Raw genomic sequence first — 18,012 nt, 5'->3', positions numbered from 1 at the left:
CTCTGGAGCCTCAGGTTACAATTTTAATAGCCACATAATGCTTTCAATTTATGCCAAGTTTACATTTAACACTTTCACATGGAATCTTCTAAGCAAAATCTCCAATTTGTAAATGAGCACATGTGATTTTTTAAAACATAGGTAGGAGTAGGACCTTACATTTATCCTGTTAACTTTCAGCTTTTTAGTTTTTTTTCTTTTCTTTTCTTTTTTTAACTGTTCAGATATTTCTAGTTTCTGATTACACTTTCCAGTATTTTCACTATTTTTTCCCAGTTCTTCAGTTTTGTGGGCATATTTTCTGTATTATTGTTTACATTTCAATAACATGTTGACAGGGTAGAGACCAGAAAAAAGATCTGCAGAAGTCCAAAAGAAAATTTCCTTCAAAGTGACATAACCTTTGGGGATGGTTTTTCAGCTGATTCCTAATCTGTTCTGGAACTAAGACCAGGGACTTTGCCCATGCTGCTCAGTTTAAGAGCACTTATGACTGCCTTTGACACACTACTACCATTATAATGATTTACCATCAGACACCGTGGCTGACGATTTATAGAATTATTTTATAAAATAAATTGGGCATAGAGTTAAATATCACATGAAAATTTTATATGATATATAATCAATGGCCTACTTTAAAGCATACTTTAAAAGAGATTAGGAAGCCTAGCTGGTGTAGCTCAGTGGTTGAGTGTCGATCTGTGCACCAACAGGTCACCTGTTCGATTCCTGGTCAGGGCACATGTCCAGGTTGTGGGCCAGATCCCCAGTGGGGGGCATGCAGGAGGCAGCTAATCGATGTTCTCTCTCATTGATGTTTCTATCTCTCTCTCCCTCTTCCTCCCTCTCTCTCTAAAATCAATAAAGAAAATAAAAATAAAAATATATAAAATAAGAAAGTTATTACTTTTATAAGATTAACTGTCTTAAACACTTTGAATCTCTGTTTCAACACACTTATTATTAAATAACAAAACAGGTGTAATTTTTTTAAGAAGCACAGTTATATACATTTCACTTTTATTGTTAGCATGATATTTTTTTCTGGCAGCAATTAAAACAAAATAAAATTCTTACTTAAAGATCTGATTATCTTGGTAGGCTGGGGTGTCAAGGAGTCATTGTGTACAGGATCAAGCTGGGTTTTATCATCCTTCACTGGAAAATAAATAGCCAATTAAAATACGAGACACTGCCACAAGCTCATAATCATACACAAAAGCAAAACATAGCAATTGTATTAAGAAAAGTAACCTTCTAGAAATGTTATTCACCTTGCTATGATAAATTAGTGTACATATAGTGGTTCTTTTAATAAATTATATATATATATATACACACACACACACACACACACACACACACACACACACACATACAGTGATATCTCGGTTCTCGAACGCCTCGGTTTTCGACCAAATCGGTATTCGACCAGGAGATTCGAGAAACTTTTGTCTCGGAATCCGAACAAATATTTGGAACTCGAACTTCCGAGATGAGCCGAGTTGAGCCGAATGGCGTTCATTCGGCCCAGCGCGCCTTGCTCGCGTCATCAGTGTGAGTGCAGAGAGAGTCACGCTTTGTGGAGTCACGCTTTCCTATTGGGTTTCATTGCTTCGGTTCTCGAACAATTCGGTTCTCGACCGTCCTCCTGGAACGAATTATGTTCGAGAACCGAGGTATCACTGTATATATATATATACACACAAATATAAAATAAGATAATATTTTCATTAGTAACTTTGTGGTTCTTAGTAAAAAAAAAAAAAAGTATAACAGTTGTTTTTTATGTTGCTCCTTTAATAAATTTTATGGTCACATAAAACTGACTGATTTTAGATGGAAGGTTCCAAAGAACTATTTGTCCTCATATTGCTGTAAATTTAAGGATGTTAGCAGTCCTACTTTTGTGCCTTAATGATAATACAGTATTCTCAGGAAAGAAAAGTGATGTAACATTAGAAATACAATGTTGAATCTATGGAAACAATTTTCCCTATAGTTAGATTTCTTAAATATCTGTACCTTAAAACATTTCTTTAACATAGTGACTAATTTCTCTCTATATAATAAATACAAATGTATCTCCATTTGTATGGCTAACACAAAAGCTAGGTAAACTTGAATATCCTGTAAGATGCCTTATTTAAAAACAAAGTCTATAAATGAAGTAAAACAAAATGAGAAATAAACTTACATGCATCCTGATCACAGGTGGCCTTGCATTCTCCCAGTGATTCGAAGTTGTTTAGATTGCCGAAGCACCCACCATACACAAAAGTTTCACACTGCTTTGACTGACTGTTATAAAAATACCTGGTAAAATAACCTCGACAAATTCCAACATCTTCTTCCAAAAAGCAGAAACTTGGCTTTTCTAGAAATTATAAAAATATCAGAAAACAAAGTTTTTTTAAATAAATAATTTAGTTATTTAAATTATTTGTATAAATAACTAGTTGTGTTGAAGTTATTTAAGGAGTAAACATGAAACATTAAAGATAAGAGGTAAAAATCTTACTTTACAACGGTACAATACTAAAATTATCTATTGTATTTCCTGTGACATTTAGAATAAGGAAGATTCAACTACTATCACACATTGTTGCTATTGGAATTACAAGTTGTAAATTTCTCACAGTAAATTAGTAGGGCTTTAACTATCCACTATCTCATGATTTGAGACAATAAAAAATATTGGGTTATTTTACCCTTGGTTTGGAAGTATAAAATATTATGGCCCAAATTTTGTTTAATTATTTTTATTAAGTTTATGTGTATCAACACTTAGGAAAGACCTATAAATATTTCTCATGTTTTAGTTGTGAGGTCTCATTAGGGGAAAAGTGTAATGTGTTGCTTCAATAAGAAATTTCAAGAAATAAAATTGGAGAAGCATTGAGGGGTGTGGAAACTTTCCATGGCTATTCTTTGAAGTTCCTGAATTCTTACACCGGAATTAGTATCTGTGTTAAATTTGACATCCTCCACCACTGTGTTTCCTATTTTTCCTCTTCCAGTCATTGGAATGACTCCAACAGTGCAAAGGCAGAAAGGAAATACATGCTCGGGCATTGATTCTTTGTTACTGCTCCAAACCAGGCTAAACACAGTTGTCACAGAAGTACTGGGATTCACATGACAACCTCGTCTGCATGCATATTCTATAAATGAGAGAATTGAATTTACTTTTAAAATTATTACAATCTCAAGAGATAGTGAGCTTGGAATTTTCAGGTCAAAGCTTCAATTTCCCCATTCCCCCTGCAGCTAGAGCACCGGAGTGGCAAAACTGAACCGCAGTATCCTTTTACATCTTAAAGGAGCTGGCTCTTCTATCTCAGGAAGCAATGCTCATGAGTGTCTTACTATAAAAAGAGTGTGTATTTAATAATGCTAATGATTTCTGCAACAGTTTAAATCTGCAGAAAAACCAGTCTCCTATAAAAAAGTTGTTAACTAAAACATCCTATTTTAATATAGTATAAAATATTTATTTTCCATAACTTTTCAAAATACTAATTTTAAAGTTATTTTGTTGATTATTTATTGCCTCTTATTTCTCAAAATGAATATTATTATTATTCCCATAGTAACAATTTGTAGCTAAGTTTAATATATGGGACAAGAAAAAAACACAATTCTTTAATTGTATAATATTTTTTATAAGACAACGAAGATTGCATTGAATTAGTATTATTTTTATTTGCTTTGGTCTTAGTATGTACTTCTTATGAAATGTTAAAAATCATCTTAAAGGATATAAGAATTCTGTGTTCAACAAAAGGGAATAGTTAAAATATTGCAAATAAACAACAGAAAATAGTAACAAATTGTGCTCAAAAGAATAATTAAGAAATTCTACATCTAGAAGTTGCTATTTATATGAGACCTCATTCTAGGACAAATATCATTTTAGGACATTGTCAGAATTTCACACCTAAAATATTTCTTCTTAGGCCCACAGTTTGAAATACTTATGGTTACACATCAAGAAATTTATGTCCCATACTTCTAAGATAAATAAAGTAACATTTGTATTGAATCTGCATGCATAATCCTAACTAAATTGATGCTCAGTTAAAATTTACTAACATAGAATGCTTAATTTAAGTTATATACCAACTTCCTCAAGCCACATAATTTTCACTCAAATTTTGTTTCACTGCATATTTGGCAATTGTGTTAACTAAACTTTCTTTAAAAAGTATTCATGTCCACATTCCTCTGATATGTCAAGTAACATTCATATTTAATCTGTATACTAATTGACAAAAGCAATTATTTATTGTTAAATATCTCCATTTTTGCTTATGATTGTTGAGAACTGAAAGACATATATCCATTCAGGATAATATTGAATGAAGGTTGGTAAAGCACAGAATGTTGAGATTATCAAGGGATTAGATAGCTGAGATCTAAAGTAAAACTAGCAACATCTAAGTCTCTGGGAGATGTTAAAATACCCTGTGTGTGACCCTGAGTTGTGACTAGTTTGATACTAAATATCAGGCTGCATTAGAATGAGGGTAAATATGGTGTTGAAGCCTTCCCTACCAAATACTATGCCTGATACTTCTCATTTTTTATTATATCCACAAAAACAAAACACCATTTCAAAGATCATGTGGATTTATGATGAATCTCATGTCAGAGAAACTTAGCAATTGAATTTGTAAATGTCTTAAGTAAACTAGAGAACACACAAATGAATGTTTACCATTTTTCGATGCTGTCATTGAATAATCTGCAAGAAAAACAATATATGTGTATCAGTTATCAAATTTATAAAATAATGTTATGAATTTCAATTTAACAAACTAGGACGATGTGTTCATTATCATTAAAATTATTCTTATGAAGAATGTCAATAAGTAAATTTCTTTTTATTTTGTCTAAGTATTAAATTATTTTAGTTATTATAACCATGAAGCCATCTCATTTTATCATAATAATGTCTCAAAATCCATGTTAAAAGGTCTAACATATTTACAATAAGAGTTCATAGTGAACTATTCAAAATATCTATGATTAAAATAGTTATTTATAAAATAGTGTGAAATATGAAATTAACTCAAACAGCCTACTTTGCTTATAAAAACAGATAACTTCTACAGAGAATTGGGAATAGGGTGGAAAGAACCAGAGACTTACCTTCTTTTCTGATTCTTTCCCCTGCCTAATTGTCTCAACCCAATTACAGATTTCATTACCATTTCCATGTACAGAGGAAAAATGAAAGCAAAAGATATCTGAGACATATTTTGGGGTTTAAACTTACAGAATTAATGGAATTACTTCACTCAAGAACTAGAATGCTACTTATGCTTAACCCATTATATTTCAAGAATGGATTCTAAGTTTTAATTTAAATGATAGATAATAATATTCAAATTAATATAATATGTGAAGGTTTATTTTTTCATGTAAACATTAGGAAAGCTGACTGATATTTGCTTTGTTGTATAATAATTTGTTTTACAGAGTAAAGCTTTGATCAAGGCAGCTTATAAAAAGAGAGAGAGAGAGAGAGAAAGAGAGAGAGAGAGAGAGAAAGAGAGAGAGAGAGAGAGAGAGAGAGAAAGTTGGGTTATATGACCTTTTCATCCAGTGATCAATCAGGTTATTCTTCAGAGAGTAAAACATCTATGAAAGAGAAGGTAATGAAGGCCACTCTCCTTTTTGAGTTTTACGATGATTTATTTTACAGTCTTTTTAAAAAGACTATTTTTCTAATTGTATGTTTTTTGCATTGTAAATAACCAACCCCAAGTAGTGTTTTTAAATGTGATGGTTGTATTTGCTTACATTAAAATATTTCACATTAAAATAGTTTAATGTAAAACTGATATGTTACAGTTTTAGTTTATGAGGGCAATAAAGTAACATACACACACACACACACACACACACACACACTATATAAGACTAGAGTGCTAGTCATTTTCACTTGATTTTTCCTACTGAAAACAGCCACAGGATGAGAACACAGAAATCCTTAATTTCAATGTTCATGCAATATTAAAAGAGATAACTGTTTGTTTTTGGTTTCATTCCAAGTAGGATTAATTCAGCTGGTATACATGGAAACTAACTCATATAATGTAATTTAGCACACTTGAATTGTAAGTGTATTTATATTACCAATGATTATCTTTGAGAATTCTGATATTAACAACCATGGCATCCCATTTAATTGAATTTTATGCCAATTACAGTCTGAAAAAATAGAGAATGTTTACAGCAAACTATTCAAGTTATATTTTCCTAGTTTTATACAGAACATAACATTTAGTAATAATGCTAATATATTTTACTAATTTCTATTTTAGCAATTTCTTGAACTCCAGCTTATATGAATTCACATTTTAAATATATAATTATGAATATTTAAACATATTATTATACAACAAATTAATATGTAATTATCTGATAAATTTTAGTAATTGTAATTCCCCCATTCTTTCATCTTTTTCTCTTTTGTTGGGGAGGGTAAAGTCTGAATGCTAGCTTTTAGTGTTTTTTTCTTGTTGAAATCAGCCTATAAAATGATCTAAGCAGGTGAGAAATGGACTCTATGGGAAGAAGATCCTTGTTACTAAACAGGTCTTCACAATTCTAAACAAATAAAACATGAAATGACAAAGTTAAATATAAAGAGAATGGACAATGTATTTACATGCTCTTTACTTCCCCATGGAGAAAATTTCCATGTAAGTCCCCGCTAAGAGCCACAAATCATCATTAGCCCAACCAATAAAACAATAATGAATAGAAACAGCAGAGTTTCTAGGTGCTTTAAAGATGTTTCAGAAAGTGATGCCCCATGAATTTAAATGAAACATTTCAAACCTTGTTGTAGAGGCTGATTGGCTGAAAGCAAAGTGGGAATTTTATCTTTTTCATCTAAATCCTTGTACTACATTAGGCTATAGGAAAAAGGCCACTAGACCCAAAGACAAACATTTGAAACCATTTTGAAGCCATTTTGCAAACTATTATTTTTTTAACTTATTAACTTTTTTTGTTGCCATGCCTTTATTATTACATAGGTAAATATACCAAACAAAATTACAAGTATTTGGAAGCAATAAAACAACTTTCCATGAAAGAGGACAGTTGAGTATCTATAGCAAACTAAATGCATTTAGAGTTTCTATTCCCAGGCATGGTAACTCACAAGCTATAGTTCTCATCGGTCTTCCCGAATGAAGCAAAACTTTAGCTTCCAAGCTCTAATATATAAGATATAAATAGTATTTTTATTTTATGTTTCCTATATTCATACCATCTTCTCTTTACTTTGGAAAACCATTTGGAAGTAATTTGAATGTCTATAATGAAACACTTAATTCATATCATTCTGTCAACAGTTTATTCTTAAATAATGAATACTTCTATTAAACAAAACCAACCAAAAATTTCTCAAAATTATCATATTGCCCTAGTTTACCTGTAAACTAATTAGGTTCTCGGCATAGAGAGGATCACTTTTGAGAGAGGAACTGAGAGAAACATCTATTTATTGTTCCACTTATTTATGCATTCATTGGTTGATTCTTGGATGTGGTCTGACCAGAGATTGAACCCACAACCTTGGCATATTGGGACAATGCTCTAACCAACTGAGTTACCCGACCAAGGCTCAATTATGTTTATTGATTTCTAAGCTATGTGTACGTACTTTTTCCTTTTTGGCTTTAAAGCACTGGCTTGGACCTTCCATAGAAGGTGTGAAAAAAGTGGTAAGTGAATATCCTTGACCTATTTCTTATTGTATTCATGCTTTCTTTAAACCCTTTAGCATATTTATAATAGCTATTTTAAAGTTCTTGTGTACTTATTTCATCATTTTTGTCATTTCTGTGCCTGTTTGAATTGAGTAATTTTCCTCCTAGCTATGGATTACAGTTTGCTTCTTTGGAATGTTTAGTGTTTGGGGGAGATGGTGACTATTTCTTAATATCATGCCGTTGGCTGCTGGATTTCATTGTTTCCTTTAAAGAATGTTGATGTATCTTTGGGCAGATAGTTATGTTACTTGTGGATCAACTGAATCTTTTAAGGTTTTTTTTAAAGCTTTATTATGTCAAGTCTAAAGCAGCCTTTTAGGCCTAATTTAGTCTACCTCCTAAATTAATGTTAAATTTGTCAGTCGTGTGAGAGCTCTGGGAATTGTTTCACTTACAAATCCTTGATAATTATTTTCTCAAACTTGTAGAATTTTGCCACAGAAACACGGTTTGATTATTCAGTGACAAACTCAAAGGGCTTGCTATCCAGATTTTTGTAATTCTTCCCTACACAAGTCTATTCTCTCCCACGTTTTGTTCCCAAAAGCCCAGCACCTCAGCCTCCCAATCTCATTTTCATACCCTCCCCCAGGGAGAGCACCATGCTGTGCTTAGGTTTCTCAGCCTTAACTGTGGTTGAACCGAGCCAGCATGCAGAATGTGGGGAGCGAGGGGCTCACCTCACATGTTTTCTTTTTTTCAAAGATCAAAATCCTACACTGCCTTTTGTTCACTGTCTTCAAACAGTTGCTTCATATATTTTGTCCACTTTTCTACTGGACAAATATTTATATTGGGAGAGAGAATTCAATTCCAGTTACTCATGGCTCAAGATGACATTTTCTCTTTAGGTGAATTTTTAAACTTTATTTTTATTGTTGACACCATTACAGAATTGAGTAATTTTCCTCCTAGCTATGGATTACATCTCCCCCATCTCCCCATCTCCCCCTCCCCCTTTGCCCACCTTCACCCAGCCCCTGCCTCCACTTTTAAAAAAGTCTAGTCATATATTTCCATATGCCAGCCATATCCTTAACAGTAGCTTACTATATAAAATACTCAGTTATTCAAACAAAAATATCACATGGATTTTGGAAAGATAATGAGCAGATAGGGGTATGAACCATACTTATATGCTGGGCAATAATGATGTTTTCTAAACCATTGTAAGTGAGCAGGGAACTCAATGAACAACAAAATTATTATATTTGTTTAATATCAAAAGAAAAGAAAAACTTTTGCATAATGGTGAAATAAAATACTGTAAATTATAAAAAGAAACAAGTAGGTATTTCAGGAAAGAGATAAATTGATGAAAATGAGTGGGCTGCTAAATGGAAAAGAGATTATTACAAAGAATTAGGCAGCCAGGATGCTAGCCAAGGTGCTGAACCTGAGTGATAGTCAACTCAACACAAAAGGGTACTTGGCCCAGGAAGGAAGAGAATGGCTTAAGGAAATCTGAGATGAGTGAAAAGTGACTGAGCAATCACAAAAACCAAAGGGATCACAGAAGACCCCTGAACTGCCTGACCCTCGTTAGCAAAATTTCTAGCACATCTATGGAGAAGAAATAGCAAAATAAATATTCTGAGGTCAAATACACACACACACACACACACACACACACACACACACACACAATTCTTTTCTTTTCTTTCTTTTTTTTTTATCCTCAACCGAGGACACCTTTTTCATTTCATTCAGATAGAGTGGGAGAGAGGGAGAGGAAGAGAGAGAGAGAGAGAAAGACAGAGAGAGAGAGAGAAAGAGAGAGAAAGAGAAAGAGAGAGAGAGAGAGAGAGAGAGAGAGAGAGACATCGACGTGAAAGGTACACAGCGAGTGGCTGCCACCCGCACGACCCAACCAGGGCCGGGGACAAACTGCAACCGAGATACGTGCCCTTAGCAGGAACCGAACCCGGGTCTCTCTGGACCGCAGGCTGATGCTCTTACCGCTGAGCCAAACCGGCCAGGGCACATCAATTATTTTCTGTCTGTTCTGGAACATATATCAAAGCATTTCCTAGACTAATAGAGAAGTTCTCTCTTTGCACCTCACTGAGGTTTTCCCACAGGGTCAAGATCATTTTTAGAGAGTACATAGCTGCCTGTTTTGAAAAAGCAAGACACCTAAAGATACCATCTCTGTAATATTATACTTTATTCGATTAGCTCTTAGAACATGCTATGGGGAGATTTGGGGCTAGAAACGGGGGAAATCAAGACAACTCAGATTCTCCATCTTTCAAGGAGCTTACAATTCAGAAGAATGAAACCATTCCAAATTTTGACCAGTAATTATTTGAAACTTATCCTAATGAAAAGAGATAAAGTATTCAATAAAGTTTAATAAACATATACAATGTACTTTTAAACCTTATAACTTAGTAACAATATGAAGAGTTGGGTTCAGTGAAGTCTATATAGATTAGCATGAATGATATTTTTTTCTATATTATTCCAAGTTTCCAAATAAAATGATTTACTTTATACATGTATTTCTGCTCTGTAATGCAGCTTAGACATTTCTAATTAGTAGCTATTGGAAGCCTCCAAGGGGATTCTGAGATTCACGACCTTGACAGGGAACAGCTGTGAGACCGTTGTAGAGAGTCTCAGTCAACGTGACTAGCGATCTCTGCCCTGCAAGGCATAGCTGCTGCATTGCACTCCTCATTGCGGATATAAGACCTGTTCTGCCAACTTAAATGTTTTCTTCCATCTTTATTATGAAGAAGAGTGTAAGCCCATAAATGGGGCTTAATATATATTATGATGACTCATATAAAAAAACAGTAATGAACATGAATGCTGAAAATGTGAAAGATTTCTTAAAATGTTAAAATGGTTTACACTTATCTTTTCTCAAACCATCAAATCTATGATTAACTCTAATAGCCCTAAAGACTTATTATCTCCTGGGAGATAAGTGTCCCCAGAAACATACCTCTTGTACATATTTTTTTGCATTCTTCCAGACTTTCGAATTGATTCTCATTTCCTTCACATCCCCCATATACAAATTCTTCACACTGTTGAGTTTGAATATTGAAATAATATCTCTTCAGCATTGCTCTGCATGGACCCGAATCCGCTTTATACGCACAAAATGTACGTGCAGGTATCACTGGCTCAGCAACTACAAGGTAAAAATAAAAGCTATAACATATAATTCTTCATCAACACTGTAATGATGTTCTTTGTTTCCTTTCTATTTCCTTTTTAATAGTCCTAACTTTAAGAAAAAGTACAATAATAAAGGCATAACAAGTTATTCATAGCTACAAAAAAGTAGATAAAGTTTATAAACTCACCAAATGAGATACGTCTTATCAACTACTAAACTTGAATTGTTGATTATTAATGTAGATTATAAATGTAGAATAAGATTTAAGGTAAATGTAGAATAATTTTTCTAGACTCTTCTTGTTTACACCTGTGTCAATTGACTGACATGGAATTGAGGAGTAATTATAAAGTAATTGACGTGTTGACCTTACAAGTAAGTAAAGACCTCGCTTTTAATTCAGCCATTTTTTAAAACATTTTTTTATTTTTTATTTATGTATTTATTTTTTAATCCTCACCTGAGGACACTTTTTGCATTCATAGAGGGAGAGGGAGAGAAGGAGGAAGAGAGAGAGAGAACCATCGATGTGAGAGCGACACATCGACTGGCTGCTACCCATACAACCCCAACCGGGGCCAGGGACAAACTGCAACCGAGGTATGTGCCCTTAGCAGGAACTGAATCTGGGAACTGAATCAGGGTCTCTCCAGACCACTGGCTGACGCTCTAACCGCTGAGCCAAACCGGCCAGGGCTAATTCAGCCATTTTTAAGGGCAGTTGTTAATAGACAATTATTTGAGTTCCCCTTTATAATCCACAATGTCACTTTTTACATACAAAACAGCTCTTTAAATGCAACAATGTATTCATCATATTCATATGTATGTATATTCATGCTATATTAAAACGTTCCCTACTTATGAAAATTTAAGTGTTTGATCAATCTATTTCATGGTAAATTCTTTTTACTTACCACGATTGATTTTTTAAGCAACATTGAAAAAACATAATTCTTTCTATGTTTTAAATAAAATGAGGTAATTCTTTGGACTTTTGAGTTATAGTTTTTTCCTAAATATTAAGTCACTTAATTTTAGTCACAGAAGAATTTTCTATATCAGGGAGAAGGGATTTGTACATACAGAAAACTCAGCTAAAAATTTTTTTTCTTTATCCTCACCCGAGGACATTTTTTTCATTTTTTGTTCAGATAGAGCGGGAGGGAGAGAGAGGAAGAGAGAGAAAGAAACATCGACGTGAAAGGTACACATCGAGTGGCTTCTATCCTCACTACCCAACCAGGGCCGGGGACAAACTGCAACCGAGGTACGCAACCGAACCTGGGTCTCTTTGAACCGCAGGCCGACGCTCAAACTGGCCAGGGCTCAGCTGAAATTTTTAAATTTTATTTTTATCAAGTCTAATAATATTAACAGAGGACTAATTTTAAATAATTGCATTTTTTTATATAGAAACTACCTAAAGACAGACACTGAAAACTGTGATTGGTGCAAAATGACTTATACCAATATGTCCTATAGGGGGCAGCAGTGTTCTATTAAATTAAAACTGATAAGTATAAATCTCTCCGAAAAGTCTTTCAACGCACTATAAAATAATTTACTTTAAAAAAAGAAACAGGAATGCATGTCACTTTAATATTTTTACATAAAATATATTGAAAACTTTATATAAAAGAAGTTTGTGAATGTATAACCATCTAAAAGGAAAATCAAATTTAAATTTCCTGTAGCTTCAAAACTGAATTTTTGAAAGAGAAAATATGTATATCATAAAAGTTGAATTAGATATTTATATCAAATCACTTCTGCCCTTCATATTTTTGTCCTAATAATCTGTTGAATTAATGTCAAGTATTAGCCATATGTAAGTAATGTTAAACTCTTTATAACAAAAATAACTGAAATGGTTTTTTTTTACATTTAAGAATTTTTTTATTTTTAATCCTCACCGAGGGATATTTTTCTATTTATCATCAGATAGAGTGGGGGGGGGGGGAAGAGAGAGAGAGAGAAACATTAATGTGAGAGAGACACATCAACTAGTTGCCTCCTGCATGACCCCAAACAGGGCGGGGGACCGAACGCAACCAAGGTACATGCCCTTGACCCATTGTTCCACGGGTGAACGCTTTAACCACTGAGCAAAACCGGCCAGGGCTAACTAAAATGTTTTTTAGATTTTCTATATGACTCGTAAAGTGGTAAGTAGGCCTTGCTATCTTGGAATGGCTAAAGTATGGCTTTCTATACATAAATAGGTATCGTGCTGTTCGATTCATTCGACACAGCCAGTAATTTTATCTCAGCCACTAATGTAGCTTTTAATTTTTAAAAATCTGAGTATAATTTTAAAAATACCATATCACCCTTTTGGTTAATTTGATAACTGAATTGATTATTCTTTTCAATTAAAATAAATTGAACCAACAGAAATTATAGAACAGTAAACTTTCAGACCTAACATTTAATAAGGTAGATAACATATAACAAACACATTTATAGTAACACACAGATCTTCATCCACAGAAGACAGCACCAGACCTAAGTTGCTGTATATATTCACAATAACTTTTTCTTATAAATTAATAATTTATGGGGTTCATTCTAATTGATCATCCCTCTACTTTTTACTCTTAATATACTTAATAATCCTATCATCATGCCAAATATTTTATTTTACATTTTCTCTATTAAGGATATACACTCCCCAAGTTACACCTGCTATTTAGTAGTCATGCCACCAGGTGGGGGCAGTGCCCCACAAAATGAAAGAGTGCAGCCTAGTATTAGTTATAGTAATAATAACAGGTAAATGTTTACTGAGTAATTACTGTGCTTCAGACATTTCGTAATTGTATCATTTGATTGTCACAACAAACTTATGAGTTAGGCATTATTATCTCCATTTTACAATTTATACAATAGCATTGCAGAAACTAATTGCTCAATTCACACCTAAGAGATGCCTTCTGAATTGTCCCCATGTAGTTTCACAGCAGGTACCTCACACATTCTTAGTAACTGAGTGATATTGTCACAGATCTATGTGGCTGAGATTCATACACTGGCACTTAGGTAAAGCATATAGACTTAATTATATAATTTCCACTCAATCATTTTTATCCTAAAATTTATTTTACAGAAACCAAAAAAATCTTTCAATGATGAAAGTAGGTGATGATTGTATACCAATTTCTTTAGGAAAACACTAAGAACTAACTTTTTTTTTCCCTCACCCAAGGACACCTTTCCATTTTTTGTTGAGAGAGAGAGAGAGAGAGAGAGAGAGAGAGAGAGAGAGAGAGAGATCGACGTGAAAAGGACACATTGAGTGGTTGCCACCCACACAACCCCAACCAGGGCCGGGGACAAACAGCAACCGAGGTACATTCCCTTAGCGGGAACGGAACCCGGGTCTCTCTGGACTGCAGGCCGACGCTCTAACCTCTGAGCCAAACAGGCCAGGGTGTAACTTTTTTTTTTTAATCTTCATCAGAGGATACTTTTTTCCATTTTTATCTTCAGATAGAATGGGAGGGGGAGAGAGAGAGAAACATCGATGTGCAAGAGACATGCCAATTGGTTGCCTCCTGCTGACCCCGGCCAGGGCCGGGACCCAACTGCAACCGAGGTATGTGCCCTTGACCGGACTTGAACCTGCAACTCTTTGGTCCACCGGCCGAAGCTCTAACTGCTGAGCCAAACCAGCCAGGGCAAGAACTGACCTTTATTAACTACATCTTATTAATTATTAGCTAATTATTCATCTTTGCAGTCACATCTTAATGTACTTTTCTTACATGAATAATGGATTTTGTGCCGTGAGCTTGTGACCTACACTGAACACAGCCACCCTGCAGTGGAGGCGTGGACAGAGCACCACGCCATCCACTCCCAGGGATGGAAGTCCCTCTAGTGTTCATTTCTTCCTGTGGATGAACCTCTGAATCGTGTCAGACATTGTGCGGGCTCAGCAGATATGATCGTAGCCAGTATGTTAGTTGGCAGCAGCCCCCTCCTTCATGGGGGACTTAACAAAATAGTAAAAAAGTCCAGGGTGCTGTGCGAGTGTATAATAGATACTTGAGCTTGTCTGAAGGGGCTGGAGAAAACTTCCCTGAGACTTGACACACGTGTTGACGTTGAGAAAGATTGATCTAAGGCTGTGAAACTGGGAGACACGTCCAGGCAACGTCATAGGAATTGAATGGGATGCAGCCAGATAAATACAAATGCGGTTTACATCCAACTGTTTTTGTAATTGATTTCTTGTAGTTCATGTCTCACTGTCTGAGGCTTATAATCTTACTCTTCCCTCCCCCTGTCCTGGGATGTTGGGTGGAAGGCTCGTGATAACATCTGGGAACATGTGTCCTTGGCCGTTAGAATCCTCATTGTCCTGGAACTTGTTTGGGAAGCTAGAGCTTAAGGCAACTTGTGAAGAATGTACATGTCTCTTTGCTCCCTGACCAGAAGATTTCTCAGAAGGAAGAGCACAGACGTATACTCTTTGCCTTTTCTGCGTCAGAAAATGCGTCAGATGTGTTTTCGCAGTTGATATGACAACGGCACAAACATGGTTATTTACTTCACTTATTTAGAGATTGGGATGCTGGGAGTCGAGTTTACACAGCTCGTCCACTTTTGCAAAGCTACTGTGTGGAAGCACACGTGCAGCCCGGGTCTGCATTGAGAATTTTATTCTATTTCACCCTCCTGGCAGGTTAGACTGATTAAAAAATAGTCTAATAATGACTTGTGAGAGAAGCCACAAAATCTTGTATGTTTTTCAATAAAATGAAAGCGCACAATTTCAGTTAAATAGTGTAGTTCTTTTAAATGACCCTGGCACGATGTGCTAAATGGTGTCTCCACAATGGAATGGATTTCGATGTGGGCTCGTGCTGTTACAAGATCAGTTAAAAACACAACAGGCTAAACGGGAAAAGACTGCACAGCTGGTCTGCGAGGTGGTCTTCAAATCTAGCTTTCAAATAAAAGTTTATTCTTTTCCAGCTGGGTTTGGTCTGGGTTTATCCAGGGATTTTAAACGTTGGCCTAATCAGTGATGGGTTGATTCTGGTTCCTTGGCTGACTGTGGCGGCGGCAGCAATTTCAGGCACCTCCTGGTTGATTGGCATGCTTTCCTCGGTCTACCTGAGGGGCATCGGGCTCGGCGAACATTGGAAACACCTGGACCCATTCACCTCCAGCAACCCAGCACCAGGCTGCCTGTTTTTCCCTGTGGGGACTTACTTCACCCTCCACGTCCCTTCTCTACCCAATCTCCAGAATATTACGACGCTAACCATCCCTTCTGAGAAATGAACCAAATGAAGGATTGGAGCTCATCTCAAAATGACAAAAATCCCTATTTTTATAAGGTACATGATGTTTTTTTTACTTAATGTAAAAAAATTAAGTAAATATAATTAAGTAAATATAATGTGCCATCTTTAAGAATTTATATAACTATCTCTATATACTTGGTGGCTTATAACAATAAGCCCTTACCATTCATTTCTGTGTAGGATGGGAGTGACCCTGCCGATCCTGGCTGGGTTTGCTCATCACCTACTGGGTTGCTGGGCTCCTCTCTGGGGCCCGCACGCGTGGCTGGGCCTGCAGCTGTGGGTTCAGCTGGTGCAGATCAGATCTGCCCGAAGCACCTCTGGGCCACATCCCCATGCCCAGCTCTCAAATTCCCAAGCTTAGGCGAGTTCTCGTCCTCTTTGTGCCCACAGCACCCAGTGCGTGCCTCCACCACGGTACTAAATGCTGTGCACCGAATACGTGTCTACCTCCAGTCTCCGACTGAGACCGACTCGAGAACCCGAGGTCAGCATCCCTGCTTCCCAGGCACCCCGCACAGTTCTGGGCACCGTGTGTTCAATCTTTACCCAAGGAGAGCACACTGAGCAAAACCACGCGAAGCAGCTGTTAGCTGTGAAATAAGAATGTATGTATAGAAATCGTTTGTACCTCATAAACATGCATACAAACACTAGCTACCACTGTGTTCATAATCTCTCACTAGTACTGATGGAGAGGTTTCTATCAGTTTACTAATGTGCCACAAAAATATTACTTTAGGAAATAAATACATCTGTAATGTTAATCACTGTGCAGTCTCTTCCTTGTTCTGCTGTTTTATTGTGAGGTTTTGTTTTCCTTGGAGCTTTATGGGATTAGAACTGACTTCCACCTCCAAGATCCCCTGGTGTCCCATGACAGGACTTATCTGAGAAGTTCTTATTTGGGGAATAAAGGCAAAAAAAAAAAAAGGAGAGAGAGAGAGAGAGAGAGAGAGAGAGAGAGAGAGAGAATGGCTGAAACCTCGGATGTCTGGGTTCCCTTTCCTCCCCGCAGTTCCCCAGCCAAAGGGTGGCATCATGGGCCGCAGGGCTGTTTGTAGAGCGTGTTGCTCCTCCTCATTTCCCAGAGATAACTCAGTGTTTAATGGTATAGCCTGAAAAAAAGACACCCAAACCAAAAAACGGTCTTTCTGGCTAACGTGACTTCTTTTTGTGGACTCAGGTTTTGTTTTTGTTTGTTTGTTTTAACATCTCACACTCCATGTAACATATGTCCTAAGAAAAATGTCGATAAAAACAAATTTTCCTACACAACGGAAAAACCGATGACACATATTTGGACTACCACTGAGAGCTTTGACTAGCGTCACAAAGGAGAGCTCTAATGCCGTACCTGTCGCCTCTGCATCGTCTTCACCTTCCGCAGGGTCGGCCCTGAGAGGGACAGAGGCACAGCCAAGCAGCAGACACACAGAAGCCCAGAAGATCTGGTCTTTCTTCATGGTGTGTCACCTCTGAAACACAGAACCCACAAAAAGCCAATAAATAAGAAGTTAATGTGGAATCATCGGTAACTGGTAGGAATCATATGCCTCCAATGTGCAAATGTCAGTTTTTACCTCTAATGGGTGTTCTCATGCATCTCTGTCCACACATGTCATGACACACATATTCAGTGACTATATTTAAGAACAGTCAAGTACACAGCTCTTATTTCAACCTTGAAAATATGAATTAAAATGGCAATGATGAAGAGACATGGGTCACTGCTGGTCAACATAGCTAAGTATATTTTCATATG

The 18,012-nt window shown here is 35.9% G+C and overlaps 1 protein-coding gene across 1 annotated transcript in view; it reads right to left on the bottom strand.

The window, feature by feature from the left end:
• TFPI (tissue factor pathway inhibitor) overlaps nt 1-17,713 on the bottom strand; it is a 31,125-nt gene extending 13,412 nt beyond the window's left edge. Inside the window, exons 1-6 of the mRNA XM_036253342.1 lie at nt 17,605-17,713; nt 10,750-10,941; nt 4,724-4,750; nt 2,197-2,380; nt 1,195-1,205; nt 1,081-1,161 (exon numbers count right to left, since the gene is read on the bottom strand). Coding sequence (XP_036109235.1) covers nt 1,081-1,161; nt 1,195-1,205; nt 2,197-2,380; nt 4,724-4,750; nt 10,750-10,941; nt 17,605-17,713 — 604 coding nt within the window. The remainder of the gene's footprint in view (nt 1-1,080; nt 1,162-1,194; nt 1,206-2,196; nt 2,381-4,723; nt 4,751-10,749; nt 10,942-17,604) is intronic.
• Between the last annotated feature and the right edge of the window lie 299 nt (nt 17,714-18,012).

The sequence above is a fragment of the Molossus molossus genome, unplaced genomic scaffold (genome assembly GCF_014108415.1).
Source record: "Molossus molossus isolate mMolMol1 unplaced genomic scaffold, mMolMol1.p scaffold_m16_p_11, whole genome shotgun sequence".
In the NCBI taxonomy this organism is placed as follows: Eukaryota; Metazoa; Chordata; class Mammalia; order Chiroptera; family Molossidae; genus Molossus; species Molossus molossus.
Note: the sequence above shows the minus strand (reverse complement) of the source record. Positions and strands in the feature narration are given on the sequence as shown.